General features: G+C 35.2%; 1 protein-coding gene across 1 annotated transcript in view; it reads left to right on the forward strand.

The window, feature by feature from the left end:
* APOOL (apolipoprotein O-like) overlaps window positions 1-20,255 on the forward strand; it is an 81,076-nt gene that overhangs the window by 31,649 nt on the left and 29,172 nt on the right. Inside the window, exons 2-3 of the mRNA XM_011971359.1 lie at window positions 11,689-11,793; window positions 17,310-17,429. Of these exons, the coding sequence (XP_011826749.1) occupies window positions 11,689-11,793; window positions 17,310-17,429 (225 nt within the window). The remainder of the gene's footprint in view (window positions 1-11,688; window positions 11,794-17,309; window positions 17,430-20,255) is intronic.

Consider the following 20,255-nt stretch of genomic DNA (forward strand, 5'->3'; position numbering starts at 1 on the left):
CTGCATCCATGTTGCTGTAAAGGACATGATTTCTTCTTTTTTATGGATGCATAGTATTCCATGGTGTATATGTATCTCATTTTGTATATTCACAGCACCACTGGTGGGCACCTAGGTTGATTCCATTTATTTGGTATTGTGAATAGTGCTGCAATGAACACATGAGTGCATGTATATATGGTAAAATAATTTATATTCCTTTGGATATATACCCAGTAGTGGGATTGTTGAGTCAAATGATAGTTCTGTTTTAAGTTCTCTGAGAAATATCCAAATTGCTTTCCACAGTGGCTGAACTAATTTATATTCCCACCATCAGTGTATAATGTTCCCTTTTCTCTGCAGCCTCACCAGCATCTGTTGTTTTTTGATTTTTTAATAATGGCTATTCTGACTGGTATGAGATGGTATCTCATTGTGGTTTTGATTTGCATTTGTCTAATAATTAGTGATGTTGAGCTTATTTTCATATATTTGTTGGCCACTTGTATGTCATCTTTTGACAAGTGTCTGTTCATGTCTTTTCCCCATTTTTTAATGGGGTAAATTGTTTTCTGCTTGTTCGATTGTCTAAGTTTTGTGTAGATTCTGGATATGAAACCTTTGTTAGATGCATAGTTTGTGAATAGTTCCTCATATTCAGTAAGTTATCTGTTTAATAGTTTCTTTTGCTGTGCAGATGCTCTTTAGTTTAATTAGGTTCCATTTGTCAATGTTTGCTTTTGTTGCAATTGCTTTTGGTTTCTTTGCCAGGAAAACTTTGCCAGGGCCAATGTCCAGAATGGTATTTTCTAGCTTATCTTTCAGGGTTTTAATTTTTTTAGGCTTTACTTTTAAGTCTTTAATCCATCTTGAGTTGATTTTTGTGTATGGTGAAAGGCAGAAGTTTAGTTTTAATCTTCTGCATAGGGCTCACCAGTTATCCCAGCACCACTTGTTGAATAGGGAGTTCTTTACCCATTACTTGTTTTTGTTGAGTTTGTAAAAGATCAGTTGGTTATAGTTGTGTGGCTTTATTTCTGGGTTCTCTAATGTCTAATCTGGGTTCTCTAACCTCTAACCTGTTACATTGGTCTATGTGTCTGTTTTCGTACCAGTACCATGCTGTGTTGGTTACTATAGCCTTGTACTATAGTTTGAAGTCAGGAAATGCGATGATACCAACTTTGTTCTTTTTACTTAGGATAGTTTTGGCTATTTGGGCTTGTTTCTGGTTCCATATTAATTTTAGAATCGTTGTTTCTACTTCTGTGGGAAATGTTGTTGGTAGTTTGATAGGAATAACATTGAATCTGTAAATTGCTTTGGGCAGTGTGGCCATTTAAAAAATATTGATTCTTCCTACCCATGAGCATGGATTGTTTCTCCATTTGTTTGTGTCATCGCTGATTTCTTTCAGCAGTGTTTTATAGTTCTCATTGTAGAGATCTTTCACCTCTGTGGTTAGCTGTATTCCTCGGTATTTTATTCTATTCATGGCTAATGTGAATGGTATCGTATTCTTAAATTGGCTCTCAACTTGGATGTTGATAATTTATAGAAATGCTCCTGATTTTTCAAATTTTTATTTTGTATCCTAAAACTTTGCTGGAGTTGTTTATTAGAACCACAAACTATTGGACAGAGACTATGGGGTTTTCTAGGTATAAGATCATATCTTCTTTGAAGAGACTTCGTCTTTTCATATTTGGATGGATTTTATGTCTTTCTTTTGCCTAACTCCTAGCTAGGACTTCCAGTACTATATTGACTAGGCATGAAAAGAGTGCACATCCTTGTCTTATTATAGTTCTCAAAGGGAATGCTTCCAGGTTTTGCCCATTCAGTTTGTTGTTGGCTGTGAGTTTGTCATAGATGGCTGTTATTATTTTGAGGTATGTTCCTTTGATGCCTAATTTGTTGAGGGTTTTTAAAATGAAGGGTTGTTGAATTTTATTGTATTTTTAAAATTTTATTTCAAAAGATTTTGGGGAGCAAGTGGTTTTTGGTTACATGGATAAGTTCTTTAGTAGTGATTTCTGAGATTTGGTGTACATGTCACCTGAGCAGTGTACAGTGTACCCAATATGTAGTCTTTTTTCCGTCACATCCCTCTCATCCTTCCCCTTGAGTCCCCAAAGCCCATTATATTATTATTATGTCTTGCATCCTCATGTATTAGCTCTCCTGAAGCTTAGCTCTCATGTGTAAGTGAAAACATACAATATTTGGTTTTCCATTCCTGAGTTACGTCACTTAGAATAATGGCCTCCAACTCCATCCAAGTTGCTGCAGAGGCCGTTATTTCATTCTGTTTTATGGCTGAGTAGTATTCCCTGGTGTATATATAACACATTTTCTTTATCCACTCCTTGGATGATGGTTATTTAGGTTGGATTCATATTTTTGCAATTGCAGAAGTACTGCTATAAACGTGTGTGTATGTGTCTTTTTCAAATCTGGAGGCATCATATTACCTGTTGATATGGGTTGGCTGTGTTCCTACCCAAATCACATCTTGCATTGTAGCTCCCATAATTTGTTCATGTTGTGGGAAGGACCCAGTGGGAGACAATTGAATCATGGGGCGGTTCCCCCATACTGTTCTCATGGTAGTGAACAAGTATCATGAGATCTGATGGTTTTATAAGGGGAAACCCCTTTTGCTTGGCTCTCATTCTTCTTTTGCCTGCTGCCATATAAGATATGCCTTTAACCTTCTGCCACGATTTTGAGACCTTCCTAGCCATGTAGAACTGTGAGTCCATTAAACCTCTTTCTTTTGTAAATTGCCCAGTCTCGGGTATGTCTTTATCAGCAGTCTGAAAACAGACTAGTACACCTGACTTCAAACTATACTATAAGGCTATAGTTACCAAAGCAGCATGGTACTGATGTAAAAATAGGCACATAGACCAATGGAACAGAATAGAGAACCCAGCAATAAAGCCAAATACAGCCAACTGATCTTCAACAAAGCGTACAGAAACATAAAGTGGGGAAAGGACACCCTATTGAACAAGTGGTGCCAGGATAACTGGTAAGCCGCACATAGAAGAATGAAAATGGATTCCTATTTGTCACCATATACAAACATCAACTCAAGATTAATCAAAGCGTTAAATATAAGGCTTGAAACTATAAAAATTCTAGAAGACAACATTGTAAAAACTCTTGTAGACATCAGTCTAGGCAAAGAGTTCATGACTAAGACCCCCAAAACAAATACAACAAAAGCAAAAATAAACAAATGGCACTTAATTAAACTAAACAGATTCTGCACAGAAAAAGAAATAATCAACAGAGAAAACAGACAACCTACAGTGTGGGAGAAAATATTTGCAAACTATGCATTCGACAAAGGTTGTTGAATTTTACTGAAATCCTTTTCTGCATCTATTAAGAGGATCGTAGGGTCTTGTTTTTAGTTCTGTTTATGTGATTAATTACATTTATTATTTTGCGTCTATTAAACCATCCTTGCATCCCAGGTTTAAAGCCTGCTTGGTCATGGTGGATTGGCTTTTTGATGTTTTCCTAGATTTGGCTTTCTAGTATTTTGTTTAGAATTTTTGCATCTATGTTTATCAGAGTATTGGCCAGAAGTTTTCTTCTTTTGTTGTGTTTCTGTGGGGTTTTGATATACAATGATGCTAGCCTCATAGAATGAGTTAGGGAGGAGTCCCTCCTTCTCAATTTTTGGAATACGTTAGTAGGATTGGTACCAGCTCTTCTTTATACATCTGGTAGAACTAAGCTGTGAATCTATCTGGTCCAAGTTTTTTTTTTTTTTTTTTTTTTTTTTTCCCTGGTTGGTAGGCTTTTTATTACTGACTAAATTTCTGAACTCATGATTTCTCTGTTCCGAGTTTTAATTTCTTCATGGTTCAATCTTGGGTGGTATATATTTTTAGGAATTTATTTGTTTCTTCCAGGTTTTCTAGCTTGTGTTCATAGAGGATTTCTTAATAGTTTCTGGGGGTTGTTTGTATTTCCATGTAGTTGGTGGTAATGTTCCATTTGTCATTTCTGATTGTGTTTATTTGGATCTTCTTTTTTTCATTATTAGTCTAGCTAGTTGTCTCTCAATCTTATTTATTTCTTCAAAAAACCAACTTTTTTTTAATCTTTTGTATCATTTTTCACATCTCTGTTATATTGAGTTGCTCTATGATTTTGGTTATTATTTTTCTTCTACCTTTTTGGTTGGTTGGTTCTTGTTTTTCAAGTTTCTCTAGTTGTGATGTAAGGTGATGTTAATTTGAGATCTGTCAGGCTTTTTGATGTGGATTTTCAGTGCTGTAAACTTTCCTCTTAATAGTGCTTTAGCTGTGTCCCAGGGGTTCTGGTATGTTGTATCTTTGTTTTCATTAGTTTCAGATAATTTTTTGGTTTCTGCCCTAATTTCATTGTGTACCCAAAAGTAATTCAGTAGCAGATTGTTTAATGTCCATGTAATTGTATGGTTTTGAGAGATTTTGGCATTGACTTCTTTTTTTTTTTTTATTGCATTGCACTGTGGTCTGAGAATGTGATTGGTATGATTTCAGTTTGTTTGTGTGTGTATTTTTTGAGAACTGCTTTAGGGATGATTGTGTGGTCAGTTTTAGAGTATGTGCCATGTGCAGATGAGATTAATGTCTATTCTGTTTTTGTTGGGTGGAGTGTTATGTAGAAGTCTGTTAGATCCATTTGGTCATGTGTCAAGTTCAGGTCCTGGTATCTTTGTTAGTTTTCTGTCTTGATGATATTTCTAGTACTGCCAGCAGGGTGTTTAAGTTTCCTACTGTTACTGTGTATTTATGTAAATCTCCTTGTAGGTCTCTAAGAACTAGAACTTGCCTTATGGATCTGGGTACTCCAGTATTGGGTGCATATATATTTAGGATTGTTAAGTCTTCTTGAATTGAACTCCTTATTATATAATGTCCCTCTTTGTCCTTTTTTGATCGTTGTTGGTTTAAAGTCTTTTTTGTGTGAAATTAGATTAGCACCCCTTGCCCTTTTTCATATTGTGTTTGCTTGGTGAATTTTTCTCCATCCGTTTAATTTGACCCTATGGATGTCACTGCATATCAGATGGGTCTCTTGAAGACAGCATACAATTGGGTTTTACTTCTTTATCTAACTTGCCACTGCGTGCCTTTCAAATGTGGCGTTTAGCCTATTTACATTCAAATTTAACACTGATATGTGCAGATTTGGTCCTGTCATCATGTTGTTAGCAGGTTAATATGCAGATTTGATTGTGTGGTTGCTTTATAGTATCAATAGTCTATGTACTTAAGGGGATTTTTATGGTGCCACTAACTGTCTTTGATTTCCATGTTTAGCACTCCTTTAAGGACCTCTTGTAAGGCAGATCTGGTGTTAACAAATTTCCTTAGCATTTGTTTGTCTGACAGGAATCTTATTTCTCATTAGCTTATGAAGCATATTTTGGCTGGATATGATATTCTTGTTTGGAATTTGTTTTATTTAAGAATGCTGCATATAGGCCCCAAATCTCTTCTGGCTTATAGCATTTCTGCTGGAAGGCCACTCTTAGCCTGATGGAGTTCCCCTTACAGGTGACCTGCTTCTTCTCTCTAGCTGCCTTTAATATTTTTTCACATTGACCTTGAAGAATATGGTGAGTATGTGTCTTGGGGATGGTCATCTTATATACTGTCTCATATGGCTTCTATTCATTTCTTGAATTTGAATGTTGACCTTTCTAGTGAGGTTGGGGACATTCTCATGGACAATATTCTCAAATATGTTTTCCAAGTTACTATCTCTTTCTCTCTATGTTTTAGGGATGGCAGTGAGTTATTGGTTTGGTCTCTTTACATAATTCCACATTTCCAGAGGTTTTGTTCCTTTTTTTTATTCTCTTTGTTTTTGTCTAACCGAGTTGATTGGAAGAACTGATCTTCAAGCTCAGATTCTTCCCTCAGCGTGGTCTTTTCTGCTGTTAGTACTTCTGATTATATTATGAAATTTTTACAGTATGTTTTTTCAGCTCTTTCTATTGGTTTTGGTTCTTAAAATGGGAATTTTATCTTTCAACTCTTGTTTTATTTACTTCTTTAGATTCTTTGGATTTGCTTCAACGTTCTTCTGAATCTTGATGTTCTTCATTCCTATCTATATTCTAAACCTTTTGTCTGTCATTTCCACCACTTTCGTCTGGTTAAGTACCATTGCTGTGGAGGTAGTGCGGTTGTTTGGAGGTAAGAAGACACTTTGGCTTTTCCAGTTGCCCGAGTTCTTGCACTCATTCTTTTTCATGTGTGGGCTGATGTTCCTTTAATGTTTGATGTTGCTGTCCTTTGGATTTGTTGTTTTGTTTTGCTGCGGTAATTGTAAAAGTGATGTGTCTCTTGATTACTTCTGGGAGCTCCATCCCAGGGAAATGCAGAGCTGCTGCCAGCCCAAGTGCTCAGGTTGGGGTAGGATGGCTGTACTGGGGACCCTGGTAGGGAAGCTCTGCCCAGTGAGGAGTAACACTGGCAGAGACCTGCATGGAAAATAATCTGGCCTCTTCTCTGTAAGGCTGCTGCCGTGTGCTGGAGGCCAGCAATATTTTGGGCTCTTCTCTCCCTTCTCAGCCTGAGTGTAGTAGAGGTGGGGGCTGAGGCATTGGCCAAAATGTCAGGCCTATCAGTTACCTCTGGGAGCTTTATCCCAGAAGAATTGCAGAGCTGCTATTGGCCTGAATTCTTAGGTGGGGTTGGTGTGGTTGTGTTAGGATCGCAGGCCAGTGGGCTTTGCCTAGACAGGTGTAGCAGAGGCAAAGCCTGCAGTCCGTCCATTCCTCAGCACCATGAATATGGCCCCTATCCTGGGGGCATGTGAGAGAGTCTGGCCTCCCTTGTTGGTGGATCTATGGTAGCTAGTGCAAGAGTGCTCAGGAGTCCAAGGCCCTTGGGCATCCTTATGTGCCTGAGTGGCAACTCTGCCCACCCGGAAAACTCCAGGCAGCCTGTGTCAGTCTGGAGGCCTTGGGAATAGAGGGTCTGTGGGGGTCTCCTGTGTCCAGGATTGCAAAGGTTCATGGCATAAGTGTGAGCCTCTGGGGGCTTTTGCTGACTTACCATTTCCCTGTGGTGGGGAACCCCCCTTGTCTTCCTGCCAGTCCTGGGTGGGCAGCTGTCCTGTCTTGCACTTCTCTGCTCTCTGTGCGTCATGGTGCTCCCTTGATGAATTCCAACATGTCTTCCTGGATGATTCAGTGGAAGAGCTTGTGTTTACTGGCTAACTGTGTATCTTCTCCTTGAGAGCAGCATACACTGGCTGCTTCTAATCTGCCATCTTGATACCTCCCCAAACAAAAATTCTTAATAACAAGAGCTAACGAAATACAAAATCAGTAGAAGAAAAGAAATAATAATGATCAGAGCAGAAATAAATGAAATTGAAATGAAGAAAATAATACAAAAGATCAATGAAACAAAAAGTTGGTTGTTTTAAAAGATGAAATTTACAAACCTTTAGCTAGACTAACAAAACAAAAGAGAGAAAACACCCAAATAAATAAAATAATAGATGAAAAAGACATTCAGCCAATACTGCAAAAATTCAAAGGATCATTAGTGGCTACTATGATCAACTATATGCCAATAAATTGGAAAATCTAGAAGAAATGGATAAATTCCCAGACACACGCAACCTACCAACATTGAACCATGAAGAAATCCAAAATCTGAGCAGGCAAATAACAGTGAGATGGAAGACGTAGTAAAAATCTCCCCAGAAGGAGAAGCCTGGGACTTGATGGCTTCACTGCTGGATTTTACCAAATATTTAAAGAAGAAATACCAGTTCTACTGAAACTCTTCTGACAAATAGAGAAGAGGGGAATACTTCCAAACTCATTCTACAAGGCTAATATTACCCTGATATTAAAACACATCAAACAAGAAAACTGTAGACCAGTATCTCTGATGAATATTGATGCAAAAATCTTCAAAAATACCAGCAAACCAAATTCCAAAACACATTAAAAAGATCTTTCATGATGACCAAGTAGGATTTATCCCAGAGATGCAAGGACGGTTCAGCATATACAAATCAGTCAGTGTGCTACATCATATCAACAGAATGAAGGATCAAAATCGTATAATCATTTCAATTGATGCTGAAAAAGCATTTAATAAAATTCAACATCAGTTCATGATAAAAAACCTTCAAAAAACTTGCTATCACAGGAAGCTCACCCTGCATTTTTCCCTGGAGGAATGGTTCAGTATTCTGTAAATCAGTATTCACAGCTACTTTATAGAATATAACTGCTGGAAATAACAAGAATCAGCTCTATTTTTATTGCAGGAACAGTTGGAGAGGGTGAGTCTTATGGGTAAGTTACCTCATACCCATCTTTTAGCCCTGCTGTTTGTAAATTTCCATGTGAGAGAATTCTGTTTTAGGACCTGTTATCTTTTGTAGAGAGCCAGTTTTCTATCTCTCATTGATTTTAAATAAGTTGTAATTTTGACTTGAGTTATTATTTTGAGTTAAAAATAGTTTTAAGTCAAGGTCTTTCCTCTTGTGAAAACTCGATTATCTCTGCTCAATTTTAATGCTGTTTGATTAATGACAGCCTCATGAGGCTGTAAGTTTTTTAATAGCACCCCAAACTCTGATAACTTTTTGAATATCTTATTTGGTTTTCTAAATTGGAGGCTGGCACATTTTTTTTTGTAAATGGCCTCATGGTAAATGTTTTAGGCTTTGCAGGATGCATGAGATCTCTTGTCACATATTCTTGTTTTTACATATCTTTAAATATGTTTTTTAAAAACATTTTTAGCTTAGCGTCCAGGCCAGATTTAGCCCAGAATTGTAGCTTGCCAATCTTCGTTCAAACATTTTCAATGTGCTGTACCATTAGCTTTCCCTCTTTAAGACAGTGACATGTACTTCACCAGTATAACAGACTTGCAGATGCCCTAGTGTGCCAGTCTTCCTGATTTCTTTTGACAAAATTTGCGACCTTTTTTATTTGGAGGTAATAAATATGTTGAATAGATTTTATTGTTCTCACTGTTCTCACTAGAGCCTGATTAGCATGAAATACATGTGAAAAGAAAAATAAGGAATAAGCACGGCCACTTAATTTTTTTATTCAGCAAACAGAAGGAATGGGAAACTAAACTTAATTGCCTATGTACCAAATGTAAGCCGTTTTAATATAACTCCTTATTTAATCCTTGTGATAATCAACAGGATGGCATACACATTTTTTCAGATATCTAACCTAATAGTACTTAGTTAACCTAATTAAGAAATCACTGTCCACTGGAAATTTCTGCAATGATGAACTTGTTTTATATCTGTGGTCTACATTATGGCTATTGAGCACTTGAAATGAGACTAATGCAACTGAAGTTTTTATTTATTAATAATTTTAATTTCAATTTAAATGACCACATGTGGCTAGTAGTTACCATACTGGGCAGCATAACTTGAAGAACTTCAATAATTAATTTGTTCAAGTTTAGACAGTAAGTTCTGTTTAACTCCTAAGCTTATATATATATATATATAATTTTTTTTTTTTTTTTGAGACAGAGTTTTGCTCTTGTTGCCCAGGCTGGAGTGCAGTGGTGCTATTTCGGCTCACTGTAACTTCTGCCTCCTGGGTTCAAGCGATTCTCCTGCCTCAGCCTCCCAAGTAGCTGGGATTACAGGCATGCACCACCATACTCAGCTAATTTTGTATTTTTAGTAGAGACAAGGTATCACCATGTTGGTCATTCTGGTCTCAAACTCCTGACCTCAGGTGATCCACCAGCCTCGGCCTCTCAAAGTGCTGGGATTACAGGCATGAGCCACCACTCCCGACCCTAAGCTCATATTTTTTTTCGGTTGTGCCATACTGCCTCCTCAATAAAAGTCAAGGAATCTATGAAGACAGTAGGAAAGAATGGTAACTGTAAGGTAACTTATTACCTTACAGAGTAAAAAATGTGGAGAAAGTACTTAGGCAATGTTCAAGGTATATTAACTTTTAGGCTATGAGCTCAATGAGTAAATCCATAATCTGGAATACTAACTAGATCATAATTATCAAGCAATACCTATGAAATTATTTTATAGTCTACATATTATTATTGCATTATATGAAGTAACGTGAGTATACTCTGTGATCATTAGTGTGTTGAAAAAATTCAGATATTAACATACTTTGAAAGTATTTGTCTTATACCCAGGGAGTAGTCTCTTAGGAAGAAGTAAAGTCTAGTCAGGTATTTCAAAAAAAGCTTTTAAATGTTATAAAATTTTACATCCTTCCTGTAGTATAGAGCTTTTATTAACAAAATTTCCCTGGTTCATGGGGACCATACTTGCATCAGTTTTAATATACATTTAAATTATACCTGACATAAATATGGTGTGGAAATCTTGTTATTTCATTAATGAATACCAACTGGGTATAAGAAATAAAAAAAGTGATGTCTTTAAGGGAAGCATGCATAGATAAATAATTCTGTGATACTGTTTCCTGTACTAGAAGGAGGCATGGGGGAGAAGAATAAACAAAACTTATCTTCTTAGTGTTGACTCTTAATTTTACCCTGTATTTTTACAGCCCCAATCTAAATCAGAGTCCTGCCCAGTTTAAACAGGAAATTACTTAACTGATTGATGCCTGAGTAGCTTCCCTTGCTCTTCTCAGAAAATATTAAAAACAGTGTCAGAAATGAAGTATAGGCACTATCACTGTCATTGGAGAACATTTAGAATCCTTTAGCCAATGATTCTTCCAGGTGTTGCACAGTTTTATTTGTATGTAAAACAAGGAGACCGCTTCCCTCATGATGTCCTTTGTCAAAATTCAGGAAGCTTCTTTCCCATCTAAAGAATCAGAGTGTTAAAATATTTGTACCTTGGAAAGCTTTACACTTGGCCTTGCTGAATGGATAATCTTTCGAAATTATTTTGGTACCTGAATAACACTAGAACACTTTATTCTTAGAGTCAGTACTTTTCCTGCATTCTTAATTCAAATCAAGTTATAGCTAAAACAAAGATCACTTTTTGCTTTAGGTTTAGCATGAAACAGGTAAAACGGAATGCATTGGGAAAATTGGGGCAAAGGATTTATAATAGAAATAATTCATTTTTATGGATAATGTTATTATAAATTGTATTTCAAGATGCAGCCTGCATCACTCAGTACTCCAGACCACTCTTATCCTTTACATTCTCCAGAGCATTTATCAACTTGTAATATAACATATAGTTTATTGTGTTTATTGCCTGTCTCTTCTCTACTAGAATGTCATTTGTATGAGAGCAGGAATCTTTGTTTTGTTCACTGATATATTCTAAGCACTAAAACCAGAGTCTGGCACATAGTAGGTGTTCAACTGATGTTTGTAGACTGAATGAATACCAAGACCAATCCCACTCCATCCCTCAGATTTTAGTAATTATTACATTGCTATATTATTATGTAATAATATTCCAGATAAATATTATATTGCTATATTCCTTATGAAGTAGTTAACAAACAGGTAAAAATAGTACTCTGCCATCCAGTATGAGAAGATAATTTTATGAACTGTGTCTTAAAAATGTATGAAGTAATTTGGAGTGTTTGAATATTTAATATATTACAGTGAAACCAATAGATTACCTGAGATTCTTCCAGAATTTATTAGGAAATGGAAGATGGAAAGCTTTTCAACTAAAAAGGTGTTTTTGATATATCTTTCTCAGATGGGAAAACTGACAACCATGCCTGCAGGTCTGATATATGCATCTGTAAGTGTACATGCAGTCAAAGAAGAGGAATCCAAAAAGCAGCTAGTGAAACCAGAGCAGGTAATTTGCCTACAAAGGTTTATGAACTTTGTATAATATCAAGATAACACAAAAGCTATATTTTTTAAAATTATCTTTACTCATCAAAAATGTCTTAGAAGTCTTTGTTAGGTAGGTTTTAAAAGTTGAGAGAAATAGTTATGAAGTATCTCAAAAGACAATATGTAACTCAAACATCTAAAATTCTAACTCCAATGAAAAACAACTGGTGGTTTTTCTTAATGAATAATCAATAAGTAGTAGAGGGTGTTAGACGTTCTAGGCAGTCTGATTTTTCTTTCTTGAAAAACGTATACAGGTACATTCAGTATTAGGAAACTTCAGTTTAAGAGATTCATTAAGGTCTCAGTTTTGGAAGTGACCTTAGATGTTTTCTAGATCAACCTTCTGTATGGTACTGTAATTCCCTCTATAGCAGGCACATTTAGTGGCCATATATCTTCTACGTGAATAAAACTCTAGATAAAGGAGTCTAAGGAGCCCATTCCATTTTCTAAATCCTCTCATTTAATTTAAGGTCCTTTCCTTATGTCAGACAGAAATTAGTCTCATAATCACTTCTACCTGTTGGTACTGTATCTCTTGCATTGGTGCCAAACAGAAAACTTCTCTCTTTCAAAAAACAAGCCTTTAAATATCAGTTATACTTTAAGTAATTTTGCTTCCAGGATAAACATTTTAAAGCATTTAGTTGCTTCAACTATTTCTCATACATCACAGTTCTGAGTTCCTCACTATCATGATCAGCCTCTGCCAAGCATGTTCAGGATAGTTAGTGTTTTCTTCAGGTGTAAGTACTTTGTTTTTGTTTTTAAAAAGCACTTTGGTTTTTGGTGCCATGACTTGGATGTATGAACCAAGGTGTTTTGACTGCTACAGGACAGAGTCAGTCTCTGACTTCTCCTCTTCTAGATGTTACATTTCTATTAATGCTGCCTAATATCGTGTTAGTTTTTATGTTTGAGTGCTCAAAATCAACCATGCTCATAAGCAGCCTTTGACCGTGATACAGTAAGCATGTGGTTCTCTAAAATTCATTAAGCCTTTTTACATGGACTACCAGTAAGGTATGCCTCATCCCAGTCTGTACTTAGGCATTTGAACTTTTTGGACTCGTTGAAGGTATATTTATACCTGTTTAAATTTTACCTTGTTGATCTGGCTTATCATGCCAGCCTGTTGAGCTGTAAGTGTGGTTACTAATTCTATTCATCATTGTGCTTTTTATCTCTTCCCACTTTAAGTCATCCCTAAGGCTTATCTACACATTTAATAATATGTTTTTGAATCAGGCCTGAATTTGAATCCTGCTTCCATGACTGACTAGTTAGATGACATTGGGCAGAACTCTTAATGGTGTCATAAGTATTCTGTTGTATGAATGTACTACCATCAAATAAATGTAAACTTTTCATAAATTTTTGGAAATGTAGACTATTTCCAGCTATTGCTATTGTATTCAGTACTTGTTGAACCACTTTGTATTGAATCTATATATACGTCTATAACCATTTCCTTAGAATGAATTTCTAGAAGCAGAAGTGTAGGTCAAAAGGCACAAAAAATTGATAATATTGCCAAACTAACATGCATAAATATTCCAATAGTTTGGAATATTATTGCCAAACTAATATTCATAAATTCAACCAAAAATATTTTCTAAGCTCCTCTCTATATATTTGTGAGGCACTGTTCTAATTACTAAAGTTTATTTTCATTAATGGTCTAGGGTAGAGTCATTTTCCTACCCGCTAACTGATTCTAAGTATTTTTTTAATTTTTTCTTTTTATTAATCTTAGGAGGATGTTGATTTTAAGGCTTCCTTGACACTCCCATATCTGGACAGCTCAAATCTAGGTAGGAAGATAAATCCCTAATGACTGAATTTAATTTTTGAAATTTTAAAATAAAGTAGTGCTGTTTATTATGGAATACACAGTATTCCTTGGTATTTATTGTATTCCCCAAGTACATTTTAAATATCATTTAATTGAATTACTCATTAAACAAAGCTGGTTGCCAACTACGTGCTAGGGACTATATACAAAGTCAGGATCCAATCCTTGAGGACTGTAGAATTTCTGAAGGGATTAAAATGTGATTTATGTGCAACATTTCTAGCTACTTTTATTGTGTAAAGTGAGCTATACTTCCGTTTAAATCTATAATAATGTTTCTACTAAACCAGAATACTTTATGAATGAAGTGTTCTAGTTATTTGGTTATTTGAATCTTTTGGTAAACTTGTAGCTAAACAGAAAATCTGTTTTAGTTCAACTCTTCTCACTAAGCGTCTTTTTAAATATTCTCAATGTATTCCTGCCTTATATGCCATCTAGTGAACATAATTAAATCTCTCTTTAATAGAAAACTCTGTAGGACCATGAGACAATCATTTTTTTAACCATGAAATCTACAGTGTTCAGATCAGTAAAATGACTAGCAATTGGAATGCATGTATATAGCCAGCCCTAGACATCCCTGAACATTTCTTTTTAAAATCCCTCTATGAGATGAATTGTACTTATTTTCTTGTCATTTGCTTGTTGTCACTGAGAAATAACAGAAAAAATACTGATTTGAGAGTTTTAGTTACTTTGGTTCAATTTAATTTTAAATGTGGTTTTATAGCTTACTAAATGTAATCATAATTTCGAAATGAGAACAAACAATTTCTATCTATACAATAAGTGGCATTTAACCCCAAGGCCTCCAAAATTTATAGTGAGAATGCTCTTCTCAGTGGAGACTATAGTAACATCCTACTGGCTAGCTCTTAAAATTCTTACAGTAGAGCTGAAATCCTGTCATCATAAACCTTTCAACTATGCCCATGCCTTAGAAGGAAAATACTTTAAAACACTGGTTCTTAACCATTCTGACCCCTTTGAGAGTCTGATAAGAACTTTGAATGCTGTTCCTAGAAAACTTCATATACAAAATTTTGTTTACAATTGGCAACAGATAAAGAACCTGAATCCGTGAGACACGGTGCCTCACGCTTATAATCCCAGCACTTTAGGATGCCAACGTGGGCGGATTGCTTGAGCTCAGGAATTGGAGACCAGTCTGGGCAACAGGGTGAAACCCCGTTTCTACAAAAAAATACAAAAATTAGCCAGGTTTGTTGGGGGTGTGCCTGTAGTCCCAGCTACTCAGGATGCTGAGGTGGGAGGATTGCTTGAGCCCGGAAGGTTGAGGCTGCAGTGAGCTGTGTTCATGCCACTGTACTCTAGCCTGGATGACAAAGCAAGACCCTGTCACAAAAAAAAAAAAAAAAAAGAAAACTTAATCAGCAGATTTTGATGGGGACAGAGGAGAGAATAAGAACAATGAGTGTAGTAAAGTTTGGAATTGGGATGTGTAAATAATAGAGAGGATAGAAACATGATGGACAAACATGTAAGTAAATAACGTTGCCCACTCTAACACCAGTACATCCACATATATCTCTCCTTTCTAGGGGAGAGGGGAAACTTCTCTACTTGCAGTGCACCTGCTTTTTATATATAAAATGCATCTTTAATATAAAATATGCATCTCTCACCTTCCTAATTACACACAGTTGCCAATGTGGTGAATTTATTTATTTATTTATTTTTTCTTTCTTTTTTATTTATTTATTATTATTATTATACTTTAAGTTCTAGGGTACATGTGCATAACGTGCAGGTTTGTTACATATGTATACTTGTGCCATGTTGGTGTACTGCACCCATCAACTCATCAGCACCCATCAACTCGTCATTTACATCAGGTATAACTCGAGAAACAAGAAATGGGGAAAGGATTCCCTATTTAATAAATGGTGCTGGGAAAACTGGCTAGCCATAAGTAGAAAGCTGAAACTGGATCCTATCCTTACTCCTTATATGAAAATTATTTCAAGATGGATTAGAGACTTAAATGTTAGACCTAATACCATAAAAATCCTAGAAGAAAACCTAGGTAGTACCATTCAGGACATAGGCATGGGCAAAGACTTCATGTCTAAAACACCAAAAGCAACGGCAGCAAAAGCCAAAATTGACAAATGGGATCTCATTAAACTAAAGAGCTTCTGCACAGCAAAAGAAACTACCATCAGAGTGAACAGGCAACCTACAGAATGGGAGAAAATTTTTGCAATCTACTCATCTGACAAAGGGCTAATATCCAGAACCTACAAAGAACTCAAACAAATTTACAAGAAAAAAAACAACCCCATCAAAAAGTGGGCAATGTGGTGAATTTAAATCTAAGTATTAGTGTAGAAAGATAAACACTAACTCTTTAATCCTGGTATGGGAAGTAAAGAGCCATTTAATGGTAAAGCAAGACTTTTCTGACTTACTACTGGAAAAACTTTACCAAACTGACACTGTCTTATGGTTTATATGTCTTTTAAATTTTAATTTAAAAAGCTGACATAAAATTGTATGCATTTACCTTGTACAGCATGATGCTTTGAAGTATATATACATTGTGGAATGACTAACTCAGTTTACATATGTATTACCTTAAATAGTTATCATTTTTGTGATGAGGACATTTTATACCCACTCTTAGCATTTTTCAAGAATACAATATAGTGTTAACTATAGTTTCATGTTTGTTGTTGATAGAGGACCAAATCCAAAGTCATTAATCATCTAGTTCCCTTGCTGTTGATTTGTAAACTTGATTCTTTCCAGTTATATCTTCATGAAACACCAAGCTTCATAGGATGATTTATACCCTAAATATAAAAGCCAAAAAAAAAATGTTTTTTTTTTTTAAAGGAAGTAAGTCCCTACCTGGTTAAATTTTTCATTGTTCTTTTGTGTATGTTTGTTTTTATTAAATACTAATTAGAATAAAAAGGCTGTTCAAAATATGAAAGGTATGATATGATGATAATGATGTACAGCTGTGTGCCTACTACCCAATTTAAAGGAAAACAAAAATCCCCTGTGTTCCCATTTCATTCCATTCAGAGGTTATCATTACCCTGAATTTTTACTATTATTCCCCTCCTTTACTTTTAAATTTTACCTTATATGTCTGTATTGCTAAGCAATATGTTTTTTGAGTTTTTTTAAGTAAACTTATATTCCTGAAATTCATCCAAATTTTTCCATGTTGCTGTAATTTTTATGTTTACCCCCTAATTTCTAATATTTCTTTGTACGAATATGCCCCAGTGTATCCATTTTACTGTGGATGGACATTGGGTTGGTTGTAATTAAAATGTTGCTATGAACATTATTATACATAACTCTGGGTGTGCAAAAACAGTAGTTTCTCTAAATATACGTAAGAGTAGAACCACTATATTATACTATATTTGGCATCTTTTAATTTCTGGGTTTTAAATAGTCTTTATAAACAGTTTACCACATCATTCCTGTATTTAAGATGGTTTTTTCAAAGTATTTTATCAGCATTTTTAGTTGTTTTTAGGAAGAAGGCTGATTAGGATTCCTGTTCTGCCATACTACTGTTACGGACAGTCCAGCTATTTTACGTTTTTGACATGAACATTTTTTGCCTGTAGCTCCCTATATATACTGCACCACCGCTTCAGTCTAAATATGTTGAAGAGCAGCCTGGTCATTTACAAATGGGTTTTGCTTCCATCCGGACTGCAACTGGTTGTTATATTGGCTGGTGCAAGGTAAGTCAATTCTGATAGTGGTTTAATATCAGAGGTTTCTGATTTAATTGTTCCAGTTACCTATTGATGTGTAGAAAACTAATCCAAAACTTAGTGGCTTAAAACCACAACCATTATGTTACATCTTATGATTTTGTAAGTCACAAATTTGATCTGAGTTCAGCCCAGTGGTGTTCATCTGGCAAATGAGCTGATCTAGACAGTCCAAGACAGCTTTATTTGCATATCTGGCACCTTGTTAAAGATGGCTGGATGGCCGGGTTCAGCTGGGATTATTGACTAGAATGCCTACACATGGCCTCTCAAGCATGGTGATCTCAAATAGGTCAGATATAACTTAACATGGGTAGTTCAGGGCTCCTAAAGACAATGTTACAAGTGGCCCTAGGCAGAATTTGTCAGGCTTTTTGCCTATTATCAGATGTCCAAGAAAGTCACTTCTACAGCATTCTATTGTTAAGTCACTAAGGCCAGCTTCGTTTTAAAGGGAAGGGAATTAGATGCCAATTCTCAGTAGAAGTTGCAGCAAATAATTTGTGGCTGTATTGAACCTACTGTACCCCTACTGCATAAATTAAAGTAGTTCAGCAAGCATTTGTGTCACCTAGCATGTACACAGTATCCCTCACTTTTTAGGTGAAGTTCTGAGATTACTTCTGAATATTTTCTTCTTTGGCTAAGCAAAGTGTTGTTTACTTGTTGGGGTTATCCCATAAGACCATTCTAGCTACAGTAAGCTATTGGGCAAGCTAGAATACATGTGACTTTAATGCTTAGCCTTCAATTAGTGATATCCATCAGCAGAGTGGTGGAGTAAGCTGATACAACACTAATGTTTCTTTATCATCACATAAACATAATTGTGTTGGCATCGGTATCTCCAGTGTCAGTGTCTTAATGTTGTTACCAGTGTTTTCATCATTCTGACCTAGTAACCATGTGACTTTTCCCCAGCTATAGCCTGATGGTGAACCACTGTTCTTGTTTAGTTTCTTCTATCCATTATCTTTAAAAAGAAATCTAATGAGCTTATAAAAAATAATGTATGCTTAGGTGAAATACCAAATCAATGAACTCTGATAATTCCAGATGATATTTCATTCAAATATCTGATAAATATATGATGTTATTTTTGAAAACTTGTGTTTGTCATACAATTTTTATGGTATTAGTTGTACTACACGCTACTAATAGTTTGCTCTAAGAGGGAAATACCTTAACCAATTATGGTCTGAATCATGTCCCTATGACTATATGCCAATAGCTAGATGATTCAGACTTAAGCTTCCTGAGATGTAATTTTCCATAATGTTCTCAAATTTTTCTTCAGTGAGATAAAATGTTCCTGAGAGGTCTTTAAATTGCTATTGTAACTATCATCCAATTTAAGACTCAAAAGAATGTTTTATTCCATTAATATGCTCAAACAAATAGGTTGAAAAAGGCAATTTCCAATGCATTTTGTCCTAAATGTAAACAACTTTTTTTTTCTAATTTTCCCCTAAAAATGTAATCTATTCTTTAAAAATTACGTCTGACTCAAATTTGTTCCACATTAAACCTTGAATCATGTAGAGCAAATTCAATTTCTGCTACTGCTAGCTTAGTGTTTTGAAATTTAGATAGCACTGACCCCATGTGGTAAAAATGAATTCTTTAGCAGAGATAAGAAAAAAAATTTTTTTAAAGATGACTTAATGGTTAAATGATTCCCAATCGACTGGTCAATAGATATTTTAACTTTGAAGGTGCAATATTCTCAAGAGTCCCTACAGAAAAGTAGTTCAATAGCAGTTAGCATTTATGCTGATTTGTACAATTTTAAACCAAGATGAACCTCTGCATCTCTCTGATAACCATTAAAATATCTAAGATAAAATTACAAAACCAAGCTATCTCTATAACAAAAACTTATTTCTTCCCTGTCCAATATAATAATCTCTATTTTCTCTGCTTTGAAAGTCTTTTTTGTTCTGTTTTTATCCCATGGTTTCATAGCAGCTAGTTCAGAGAAGGAGACCATATATTTGGATTGTGTTTTCTGGTTCCATCAACAGAGTACAATATGACCATGAGTAAATCATTTTGTGACTTCCTTTTTTTTTTCTTATATAAGTGAGATAATACCTAGCACTCAATAAATATATTTAACACTCTTTTGCACTAAAATAAATCAGTTAGAGACAGGTAAAGTTAAAGATTTGCTTTAAAACTTTAATTCCTCCGATGGATTAACATAGTTTTGATTTCTAGAGAATTTATGTTCCTATTTAAAAACAGGATAAACAGTAGTCTATGTAGGATGATTTCTGTCCTGAGGTAATTTAGATTTTTTTTTTCTCATTCTAATGTACAATAAGAAAAGGGAGGAAGATGAAGCCCTTTGCTTTAGACTTTCTGTTCTTTTTTTCCCTCTACAAATCATTATGTTATTGCTACTGCATCTTTATTAATCAGATGTTGCTTCTAAACTGAAATATACTTTGCTTTATTTAAATTCCATTTATTTTTCTAGTTCGTCATAACATAAGATGATAGATCTTTATTTTCTTCACTATCATTTCTGCTCTGATTATTTCATAGACATCCATTTATATGAGAAAAATGGTATAAATGTTATCCATGTTAAATAGAATGAAAAGCAGAAAATGAAAACAAGCTAAGTTAAATGAGTATTCTGATAGTAAATACACAGGAAAGCTGGATTTAGATTTGGGCATAATGCTAAGTCAACCTTTTAATATAATCTCGGAGGTGCAGGCAATTTTGTCTCATTATCAACAGCTTCAAAAATGCAGGTGTCTTCCCCCTCCCCTTTTTTTTTTT

This window comes from Mandrillus leucophaeus, unplaced genomic scaffold (genome assembly GCF_000951045.1).
Source record: "Mandrillus leucophaeus isolate KB7577 unplaced genomic scaffold, Mleu.le_1.0 Scaffold1213, whole genome shotgun sequence".
NCBI classification, from domain to species: domain Eukaryota; kingdom Metazoa; phylum Chordata; class Mammalia; order Primates; family Cercopithecidae; genus Mandrillus; species Mandrillus leucophaeus.